This window comes from Emydura macquarii, unplaced genomic scaffold, assembly GCF_026122565.2.
Source record: "Emydura macquarii macquarii isolate MOO-44397 ecotype Brisbane River unplaced genomic scaffold, CSIRO-AGI_Emac_v2 contig_2205, whole genome shotgun sequence".
NCBI lineage: Eukaryota > Metazoa > Chordata > Testudines > Chelidae > Emydura > Emydura macquarii.
This window is the reverse complement of record NW_027132342.1, coordinates 21,798,956-21,810,468: the sequence shown is the minus strand read 5'-3', so window position 1 is coordinate 21,810,468 and position 11,513 is coordinate 21,798,956. Positions and strand designations below refer to the sequence as shown.

The 11,513-nt window shown below is 42.7% G+C and overlaps 1 protein-coding gene across 2 annotated transcripts; it reads right to left on the bottom strand.

Moving 5' to 3' along the window:
- Nucleotides 1–3,537: 3,537 nt before the first annotated feature.
- On the bottom strand, nucleotides 3,538–11,031 carry PDE6H (phosphodiesterase 6H). 2 transcript variants are annotated; one of them, XM_067559083.1, is made up of 4 exons: nucleotides 10,988–11,031; nucleotides 5,342–5,523; nucleotides 4,797–4,837; nucleotides 3,538–3,673 (listed from the first exon to the last, which is right to left on the bottom strand). In XM_067559083.1, the coding sequence occupies exons 2-4, from the start codon at nucleotides 5,473–5,475 to the stop codon at nucleotides 3,597–3,599; spliced, it is 252 nt and encodes an 83-aa protein (XP_067415184.1). In that variant the 5' UTR covers nucleotides 5,476–5,523; nucleotides 10,988–11,031; the 3' UTR covers nucleotides 3,538–3,596. The 2 variants fall into 2 exon arrangements, with proteins under 2 accessions (XP_067415184.1, XP_067415185.1); XM_067559084.1 differs by lacking the exon at nucleotides 10,988–11,031 and adding an exon at nucleotides 10,813–10,896.
- Between the last annotated feature and the right edge of the window lie 482 nt (nucleotides 11,032–11,513).

Sequence of the window (11,513 nt, the reverse complement as noted above, 5' to 3'; positions counted from 1 at the left end):
AATGTGTACATGCGTCAGTATTTCATATATTTTTTAAATGTATTTTTCCCTTGTAATGTTGCCAACTCTCACAGCTTCTTCTGAAAATTAAGATTGCAGGGGTTCTCTCACTCTCTCCTTCGTTAAAGACCAAAAGAGTACTTGTTTTAAAATCCCTTACATAAATCTTAAAACTCTTTAAAATGAAAGGAACAACTATCATCTTAAAAAAACCAAACCCTAAGACCAACAGCAACAATACTAGCAATACTCTGGTGGTAGAAGTGAATGTATCAATGTAGGGTTCAGAGGAGGAACTTTATTACTTCCTTGATGTTCACTCTGGCAGCAAACACTGGGGCATTCACAAAGTTCCCTCTTTCTAAAGGAGTCCAGAGTCCCTTTAGAAAGAGGGAACTTTGTGAATGCCCCAGTGTTTGCTTGCAGAGAATGTCACTACTTTACAAGGGAGAACAGTACTAATTCCATAAAGCCATATTTCAACCTGGGATGAAAAAGTTGTTTTGATATGTTCCTAATTAAGCATACTGATGAGAGAGGCAATGATCACATTTCTTTGCATGATTCAGAACTAGAACCAATAGGCCTTTCCTCAGACAAATTATAAGAGAGGGACAGAATCTGAGAGGGAGAGATAAGGGTGATATAAATAGGGCAATTTAAGGTGAGAGAAAGTACAAGAAAACTGACATCCTTTTTAATCAAAAGACCAAAAGCTATTACATAAGACAGAAGATAAATGAAATAAGTCATTCATATTTAAAAGCTAAATAAAAATCACACCTGCACAGAGAAGACTTGGAGAAAGATGAAGAGCTGGAGAAAGGTGCAAGAAATGAGGAGCAACAGTGAATGAAAAATGAAGGTTATAGACGGTATCTGCCTAACAAGTAGTCCTGCAGTGTAATTTGCCAGGCGACACACAACTTGCACTTGTAATGGTTCATTGCTGTAATGTATTTCCTGTTTGTGTATTACTACCCTCTAGTGACTGGCCTACTGAAAATCAAAGCAGTACGACTGACAACTAATGAGCATATCCCTTTATCTGTAAGTGGTGAGTCCTTGTTTTTTTGGATTAAAGGTTCTCAAACTGGAATAGCTAGTGACCATGATGCAGCCACGTATTTGTAACAATGCTTTGTGTAAGGTGATTTTTGGCTTACACATATTTCCTAAACATTTTCAAGTAAAAATGGAGACATATATAAATCATTAGTTTGACACATGTAACCCAGTGTAACCCAGGGATAGGTAAATTTTAATGCAGCAAGACTTGTGACGCTCATCACAATGATTAGAAAAATGAAATCCTCTTTTATGAGTATCAGAAAATAACAACCACTTGCCTCTGGACCATGAACAAAATGAAAATCCTTTCTTAATGCAAGAGAGGAAGGGAATCTTTTTGCCCCCTTCCCTGCACAATTCTGAGTGTGGCTGAATAAATCACCATTCACCAGCCCAACAAGGAGCAAGGCTGCCAAAGACCAAAAGACAGATCAATCAGGTTAAGTAGAATTACTCTGCTTCGGCCTACTCCCAGTTGTTCACTTTCACCTACATCTCACCTTGCTGCATGCATGCTATGATATGACCAGCCTGAGAGTTCAGGCATTGGACTTCAACACAAGCAATCTGCAAAGCTTGAACTGGGGAGGGGCCTGAAAGGAAAATGCTTCACATTCCATGGTTGATAGGAATGTGTGTGTGGGGGGTGGGCTACTGTATGCTAACTGTGAGGGAGAAGGAGGTAGATAGGACTCTAGATTGTGGTAAACCTGCATTGTGCTAGAAGGACCTACCTAAACCTGTCTGGTACACAGCCCATGTCTTAGGGTATGTCTACACTGCAATGTAAGCTCAGGCTTAGTGGGACTCGAGTCAGCTGACCTGTGTTAGGGAATCCTGGGCTTGAGTGTCTACATTGTATTTTAGGCTTTTCTAAACCAAGCTCAAGCCTAGGGCTCTGGTATCCACACTGCAGTGCGCACACGCAAGTCTTGGTAACCATATCCTAGAGTCCCTAGCACTTTCCTCCCCCCAAAATGTGGCCGCTCTAGCCCTAGGACCATGGTGCACTGTGGGAAAACTTTACTGCCCACCCTGCACATTACCAGGAAGCAGCTCACTTTGCAAAAGACTTGATCAGTTTGCTCTTCATTGCAAACCCAGGAGGCTCTATGACACTGTGCTTGCAGATCAGTGTTCACAAGAGAATAGGTTAACATTGACCTGAGCTGCTGCCATTTGCAAAAAGGGGAGGGTGGCTTCCATCTTCACTAGAGTGGAGTGCAGATTGTTGGGATAGAGAAGACTAAGGAAGCTGTTCCATGGAATTGTGGGATACTTCTGGCTGACTCCTGGGATCCGAGTCAAGCGGTGGTGCGTCTAAATTGCAGAGCCTTAGGGCTCACATCCTGGGTCACAGTTTAACTTGAGTTTAACCCCTCCAGAACTGCAGTGTACTGGGACCCTGAATCAGAGCCCCGGGTTAGCACAATTTCAGTGTAGATGCAAGGGAGGAGGGTAGGCTTGCACTACACTACATTGCAGTGTAGACATACCTTTAATGTGCTGTATGTCACTGTCAAGTGACAATTGCAATGCTTCTCCATTTTCTGAACCAACAACTGGCAGATACAATCTATTCCAAGGGTAAAACACATCGTGTAAATATGGTACCAGGAATAGGAAGAGTTTTCTACTTATAGGATATGATAGTCACTTGGTTAGAATTGCAACTACTCAGGAGAGCAGAGTGGTGAATGCTGTGGTTGAATTAGTTAATGATCTTGAACATTCCAGCTGTCAGCTGTCCTTATTGGAACAACAGAAATCTTATGACTACTCCACTAACCTGTGGATGATTCGGGAAGATGTAATATTCCCCAGCTTTTCTGTTCTATGGCTGATGAGCTCAATTTAGTGGCAGATTCCCTATGGGGAGACTCCAGGCTCTCCTTCCTAGTGAAAGGTGGTATAGTGGCTGGTTATGTGACTCTGAGGACTCTGTTCCCTATGAATATACCCAGAGTAATTGACTGCTGGCTCAGAAAACATGGGAATTTCATCCATATCTGTTGGACTTCACATACACATGGAAAGCCTGGGAGGGAGTGTCCTGAGAGTTGAAGATGGGCTTAATTTAGGGTTAGATTCATAGGGTCAAGGGTGGGAATACAGGATAAGACTTCAAATAGGCACATACACACACAGTATCTTAGGTAACAGGGAGTGGAGGATACAGGGTGAAAATTCATCCATACAGCATCCAAAAGTCAGGGGATACAAGTGAGACTTCACACACATGAGTACTCCAGGGGCAAGACAGGATATTTTACACAGATGTTTAAATATTTCCAATGGTTTCATCAGATGAGGCATGGTGAATATTCACAGTCCCTGATAACTTCTTGCCAAATTAATCTGAGAAGGAATAGCATAGAACTAGCTGAATCTCATGAAGCCACCCTGCACGTGCTCAACAGAGTGTCAGCAGGTGGATGGAAGGGCTGAAAATAAGTGTCAATGGTGAAGAAAACCATGCTGGAACCTTGGAAGACACCAGGAACACCAACAGTAATTCTGGTGACTTAGATGATACCAAACTGTGCCAGCTCATGCAGTTCCAGATGGCTGAAAGCCTCCCATGGACAGATCACTGTGATATCTGCAAGACACAGAGAGATAAACGGGATAAGCTCAGTACAAGCTTGGTATATCCCCACTGATTCTTCTATCCTATAGGGATGGTCAGGCTGATTTATTAAAGAAATAGTGCTAGGTGAAGGGGAAAAGAAAATGTGCTTGTATTAAAAGACTAGGCAGATAGGTGAGGGACAATATTTCTCCACCCCATAAGTGTAAGAGTTCTCAAACTCCTGCCTCCTGCTACACTGAATTAGATCAATGGTTTGTTTCATATGGCATCTCACCTCTTGTTGCCCATAGTCCATGTCCTTTTGTATCTCATCTCCAGAATCTGATAACTAGAGCTATATGGAATAGCCCATTTAAAACCATTTGATTAATTTTGCCTACCTGTTACTTTGTTTTTATAGCCAGATTGTGATTTTCTTGAATACATTTGCTATTGGACATTATTTGCTGAATAATCTTGGCACACAGTTCTTGGTGTGTAGATTACTGGGGTGTGTCTGATGTTTAAAATCTGAGCTCTTTTGATTGGACAAAAATCATATGGTGCATTTCCGGTCACTGGCTGGATGAGTGTAACTCTTGGAATCAGGATTCTGGTGAGAATTCTAACAATTAGCAATTTGAAATTCACTTTCTGTGATTTTCCTGCATTTTTGGCTTTAAATAACTTTTTCTGTGAACTTTCCTGCCGGTGAAGCCATTTGCTAGAATATTTGCAGAAAGGAAACACAAGTGAGCCCATTCACAGCCAAATTAATCCATTTAAAAATAAAAATAGACATGAGTAGCATTTTTTCAGAGTATTTGCCTAATTCCACAGCTGATAGAAGATTGCAAGGAAGGAAAGCAAGAACACCCACAATACACATTGGCCATTTGTGCAGTGCTACATTATGAAGGAATGTAAGAAATTTATACCTGATCATAGCAGGCAATCATCTTAAACCCGGAAGCACGAAGACTGATTGTCCATCTGTCTTGGATGGTTTAGACACAGTAAATCCTGCCTCTTGGCAGGAGGTTAGACTAGATGACCCTTGTGGTCCCTTCTAACTGTGGGATTATATGATTCTATATTTTTGTAACAGAAATACTTTAAAGGCATCTGAGGAGTAATATTACATATGACTTACCTGTTCCAAGTCCCTCCATGCCTGGAATGTCATCTCCAAATCTATGAAAAAGACAACAGAGGAGAGGTGAGACTGGAACAGAACCAAAAGAGAAGGATTACCTCACACAGGGTTTTTCCTAACTAAAGGGATATTGGATCAACATCCGAGAAAAGACAATAGCTCAACGAGGATTTTGCTAAATTACGGGGACAAAGGACATAAGATCAGCAGCGGAGGAGGGGAACAGCTCACAAGGTGTTCCTCACTGCCGAGGGGAGTGACACGAGTATAATACAAGTGTTTCCTGATTGGGCCTTGTGGGACTCATGGAGAATTTGGTGCATCTCTCTTGTTGTTGGACTCACATAGGGGAAGTGTCACTTCTGGCATGATTTCCTCCCCATTTGAATGTATCCTGCCTTCTCTTGGTCTATTCATGCGAGATCATTGGAAAGACCCCAGATGTGAGAAGGTGTATCAGATGAGTTGGAAATACACCTTACTGCCTCACCTAATATATGTGAAGGGGTGTATCACTCTATGGAGCTCATTCATGCTCTTACCCTTTTACTCCTTTCTTAGGGGGCTTGCTTTTGAACTGTCTTGTCTGCCTTTGCTTGAACTTGGGAGGTCCCTTGCGTGGTGTGGTGGGACCAGCTGCTGTTTCTGTGGTGTTGAGGGTATTGGCGTCACTCATTCTTGGATCGCTGTATGCACAATGTAGTCCTCTTTCAAATCTTCCTGTCTGTGAGACAAATGCAAATAGTAGAATGGAGGGAGGGGGCTGAATTTATAATTTCTAGATACCATGAGCCAGAGGAGGGAGAAAGGACTATAACTTTGACCAGAGCCTGAGGATGGAGGAAAGGATTCAACATGTACAGTATAAGAATGAGAACAGCATCTGCAGTCGCACTTGCTAAGATAAAAATGGGAAGTTCTCAGTCTTCAAGCCGTGGGGATACCATCTGGGGGCAGGAAGACATTTCTCCTCATTGTATGGTATTGCACAAGGACCTGCAGATGGATGGAGGGTTCCACCTGCTTCTGAAGCATTCATTATTGGCTAATGCTGGAGACAGGTTGCTAGGTCAGATGACCCAGTAATCTGTTCTAGTGGAGCAGGAGGACTAGTACCAATGGAGATAGACAATTGGTTTGTCCTAGTATGGTAAATCCTATGTTTTTATTTACAGATTTAGTATGTGCCTACTAGGTGCTACAGCACCCTAAGAAAATGTTTATAATCATTACAGAATATCTGGGTAATATGGAATATTAGCTTTCTGGGGAAATAGTGGAGATTACCTGAGATGTTTAAACTAGACCAAGGCAAAGCAGTGGAGAATATATTTTAGGAGCAATTCTTCATTAACTAGGATGTGGGAAAGTGTGAATGGGTGAGATGATCCAATAGACATTGTCCATCTCCAATTCTGATTATTTTAAGTGTTATGAACCGTGGCTTTGCATACTCCATTGCTGCATATGGATCAGGTCACAATTCCATATTGTAAAAAGAAAATCCAGAAACAAGGCTAATGTATATACATTTCAAACTATTTCTGGTCACTGCAAACTCGACTGTCTGTTATTTCACTTGGGATGGCTGTAACCATTCGGTCTCTTGATATTTCTCAATATTTATGGGCACCATAAAATCTGTACATCTACTCAGCAGATTGTAAAAATGGCCCAGGAACCATTTGGTCACTGCCACTTCCTAGTGGATGGAGGCCTGGAAAGGATATAAATTCTATTGCTGGCACAAAGAAGACATACATTCTGTTTTGTCTTAGGTCATAGAGCTGCTGCATTGGTATCTGAGGGTCCTCCATACAGGACATGGATCCCTGACTCCTGTGTCCCATGGGGGCCTCCTGTTCCTTCATTAAGTCTGATGCAGCTTAGTGCACACCCAGAGAAATGAAGTGGTCTTTATGTTCAAGAGCACCCAGTGGCATAATGGTAAAAAAAAAAAAAAGAATTGAGTAAACTAGCCTACAATACATTCCATATTCTCCAAAGAAGAAGTGGTAAACTCTGTTTACTCATGTTTTACCCTCAACTACACATCTGCATGCACCCATGGAAAAGGGGATTGTCCCACTTTCCTGCTTCCTGAAGTCACACACATCCCTTCTCTGCATCTCATTATGTAACTCCTGCCCTAAAACATTTCTGTCGGTTCACTTACCGAATGGTCACGCTAACAAGTGTTGCAATTAGCTCCATGTTCTTAATACTGATGTCAAATCCCTTTATGTCACCACAGTAACTCTGATATAATCCCCCACAATATCCCCTTTTCCTCCCCCACCCCTCTGTGATGCTACAGACTGCAGAGATGAGATCTTTATAATCACCAACCTATAAAAGCCACCAAAGAGCTGATAGTATTTTTAGATCATTGACAATCACAGAATGAGAGGGCTTCTTGCCCCTCATCAGTGTCTGAAATTGCTGTAATTCTTTCCTTTAAACAAAGTTTAGAAAGGACAGAGAGGAAAGCCTGAGGAGCAAAGAGTATATTCTTAACAATTCCATTTCAAGATGTGTGTGTGAGTCTGTGTGTTGATACACCACATACTTTGTAGTAAGGGTGTTCCATATAAGGTACTCAGATACTAAAGTGATGAACACTCTATAAATACCTCAGTAGCTGCATCTTTCCATATATAATACACTAGAGACCGAACGGTTACAGCCATATCAAGTGAAATAACAGACAATAGAGTTTGTAGTGACAGTTAAGAATAGTTTGAAATGTATATACACTAGCCCTGCTGCCCACAGTATATTCATAATCTTCCAAGGCATGCTTGCTCTACACTCAATTTGATCACAAACCTAGTCATAGTACATCTAGTTATGTATCTGTCTTGTTACCTATATGATCCCTGTCACCTAATATTTGAGCACCTCCCAGAAATGTATGGATTTATCCTCAGAACAACCCTGCAGAATGGGGAAACACTACATTTTACAAAAGAGAAGCTGAGATGGAGAGATTAAGTTATTTGTCCAATGTCACAGAGTAAATCTGTGTCAGAGCCAGGAATTATACTTAGATCTCCTGAATCCCAGTTTAGGGCCAAATTCTCTGCGGAAGTAAATGGAATTATGCTAATTTACATTAGCAGGGAGTTTGGTCCCTATTTTCTTAGCCACAAGACCATCTTTCCTCCCTGAGGCCATGCTATTTAAAGAACTGACACAAACATTTTAAACCTTGCTGCTTTGCTCTAAGAAATGTAGTCCTTTAAGCATAAAAATTAAGCATTGTGATGTGCATACTCACATGGTTAAAGCATTGTGTGCTATTCTCAAGAGCAATAATAATCAATAGGGGACACAGTTACAATGATGTAGACGCCTGCTGGAGCACTAGAGGCACAGGATAATATAAATGTGTAATCAATATCCAAAGAACATTCTAACCAGCTTTGTTTCTTTTTGACAGACCGAGATACTGTGCTGGCTGCCCCCAATGCGGGCCACCCTGATGAAATGTGACATGATGATAAAAATGACTGACAGATTTTTAACCCTGGATACTGATATCGAAAAACCAGAGAGACAGCTAGGTTAACATATCTGTCAGTGAGATCGCACCCTGTTTTAGCAGACACATGCTTGGTGCTAGTCCAACGCTCCATCCAGATCACAACACATTTGAGAGGCAGCTGCCTCCAGTCCCTCAAAGTCCCCTCAAAGCAGATAATAGGAGATCTCTGTCTTTGAGATTCAGAGCATTTCCTCCACCCCACTCCTAAGTGAGGTTTAAGTCACCTCCATATGGTGGGAGAAAGCTCCAGACCAAACCATGCTACATCATATTTCTCCCCTGCACTAATGCACGAGAGTAGGAGATAAATGGGATTCAATAGGGTTAAGGAATTACAGTTCTCTTTCCCCCTCAGCACCGTCATTGCTCCTGTTTTCCCTACTCATCTCTACAACTTGATGGACCCTTGAAAAAGAGCAGTGAGCTTTTGGGAAGGAAGTAGCCTCCGTGCTGGGAGAGTTCATGCTTCCTTCATCTCAAGCTAGGAATCATGCAGAACAAAGCTACTGTGATGATATTACCTGGACAGGCCATTGAGATTTAATTTCCATCTACACATAGCCAAAGATGTCTTTGTTCTTGCAGCAGGATCCATTTCACATCAACACAAGAGTTGCACCACTTCTTGTGCCTCTATGATCAATTCCTCCTGAACCATGCATGACCATTGAGTGGGACTGCAAGCCCAGGACTCACAGAAGTAGGAGAAACACGCAGCACAGCCCTTCCACTTGTGTTTTGCAACCCTGTCTATCCATTTATCTAGGTACTTAGATGGTCTCCGTCACCCCAGTACTTAGGTGCCTGACAAATTCCTACTTCAGAAAGATATGGTCTTTTTCTAGGGTACCTCCTGGAGTTCTCTGGCACCTTACCTCTCAATGAGTTCCAGAGGTTTTCCACAGTTCCCTTGCCACTAATGTTCCTGGCAGGCAGTGAAAGATAGTCCCAGGGTGAGAGAACTGACAGAGCCAGGAGCTGGGGATTGCTGTCCTTTCCCAATGAGGGCGGCTGGACAACTGAATGTCCCTTCACATCACCTGCCCTCCCTCACACAGTGTTATTTAATTGGCTCTGACAGGGTCTCTACTTGGCCCAGGATTTAATCCATTTGCGTAATGGCCTTGCTTGCGTCCGAATGCTAATTTTACCTAATACAATCTGTCCATGGTGATGTTCTTATCCCAGTGCCATCAGATGACATCCCATCTCTGGGTTGGTTTCCAGTTTAATCTCCTTCCCCACTACCTTGTGCTTCCAATGCACTTAAGGAGGCTTGAACACTAATGACAAATAGCTGCTCTTTAATCCACCCCCTTCACAGCTTTAATCCTCTATGGAAAATTTCCCTGACAGTCGAAATAGATGTCTGACATGATCTTCTTTATAGCAGCATCAAACACGCCACGTGGGCTGTGATCTTCTTCAGGTCCACGCCCTGTGAACATCAGACACAGACTCCATGTTTTCTGTGATTTTCCTGCCGTGCCCTGGAAAGATCAGACACACACTACTTCATGTGTGCTGGCATCGGCAGTGCATCCCCAAAAATCGAAGACACAAGGTCCATCTGGGTTGTGATCTTCCTCACAATGATGCGATGGAAATACACATAGTCTCCACATATAATTGCTCTCACTATTTTATTCCATGCAATCATCTCCTGACAATCTCAGATATGGGCCCCGTATGTGCTGCTTGATCTTCCTTGCAGCAGTGATCTAGCTAGAGAACTTTGTATCCAGTATCAGACATAACTGCAGCTGAATGGAGAGAACTGCCACAGCTCCAGTGCCAGCTGTTTGAACTGATTGTCCATGGGGACGTAATGAATATTTCCAGCCTTGGCCACTGCTGATGCCTGTATCCTACTGCTCTGAGCTCTCAGACTCTTATCTCTAGCAATAACTTCAAAACCAAACAGAAAAAAAACTTACACTTAAATACACTTAAAAAGCGAGACAATTTTTAAGCTAGTTCTAAGAAGAATTAAATTTCTGCAGCCCCCTTCTTGATGGGAATCCTAGGAAATCCCATCACATGCCAATGTGAAATGGTGAGCTTGGAAGACAGACTGTTACAGAAAGAAAGGGGTTATTATCAGACTGGAGGAGGGGATAAATAGCAGTGTGAGCTTCCTCACAGGAGAGCCCTTCAGATATCCTCCGGGGTTTCAGAAGTTCCTTGCACACAGCAGCTGAGTCCTGGACTCCAGTGGTGTCTTTACCACGGCGCCCTGTGCACATCATTTCACAGCAGTGCCCTGCCAATACCAGTCATACAAAGACTCAGATGAATTCCACAACAGCCAGGCAATGGTCCAAACCAAACTGCCACCAAGAAAAACACTAAGGAAGAACCTGAAACTAACAAGCCTCTTATAGGTGGCCTGACCATTCATGCAAGATTTCTATTTACTTCAGTCAATGGATCCCAACACAAAGTAAGAAACGAGCAAAACTTTACCTAAGAAATGAAAATCTGTCTCTTAGCTGCAACTGCTGGGGCCCTTTGGATATTCCAGACACAAGATGCCAAATTATTCCCCAGGGGTTTCATTAGACTTTTCTCATCTCAGTTTCTTCCCACTCTCCGTCCCCCCTTTCAGTCTGGCGTATAGAGGGGTTGAAGGGAAACTTACAGTGCTGAGAGCTCCTTTTGGAAATCATTAAATTATCTTCCTCCTGCCTTGTTAGAATAATCTCTCAAAGACACAACTCATTCTCCAGAAATATTCTGCCAGCAGGTGACATCACAGACTGAAGGCACCAATCATGAGGCATTAATTCTTGGAGGAGGGTAAACGTGTCTCCAAGACCTTTGATCCTGGCTTTATTGAGGCTACATCTAGGGGAAGGCTTAAAGAAATGTCATAGGCATGACATGCTCCTAATGGAAAGCCCAAGTCAGTTTTCTTGTACATAGGATCTAACATTAGTTGGGTTATGGGGAAAAGGAATCCACCCCCATCTCCAACAATCTAGCAGCTTGGGGCAAAGTAACTGAGTAGCCTACTGCCACTACTACAGCCCATGCACTAAGCTAACAGCTAGATCTTCTGGATGCCCCTGCATTGGGGTAGAAAAGATTCTGGGGCCCATTTGGACCCTGGGGCCCCCATGGACCAAATGGCCAGCTGAACCTGACTGAGCAAGATCAAGGACCTC

Coding starts and splice junctions, on each gene's coding strand:
- PDE6H (XM_067559083.1), bottom strand. CDS start 5,475: ATGAGTGACGCCAATACCCTCAACACCACAGAAACAGCAGCTGGTCCC. Junction 4,838..5,341: donor CCTAAGAAAGGAGTAAAAGG/GTAAGAGCATGA, acceptor TCTTTTTCATAG/ATTTGGAGATGACATTCCAG. Junction 3,674..4,796: donor CATGGAGGGACTTGGAACAG/GTAAGTCATATG, acceptor TGTGTCTTGCAG/ATATCACAGTGATCTGTCCA.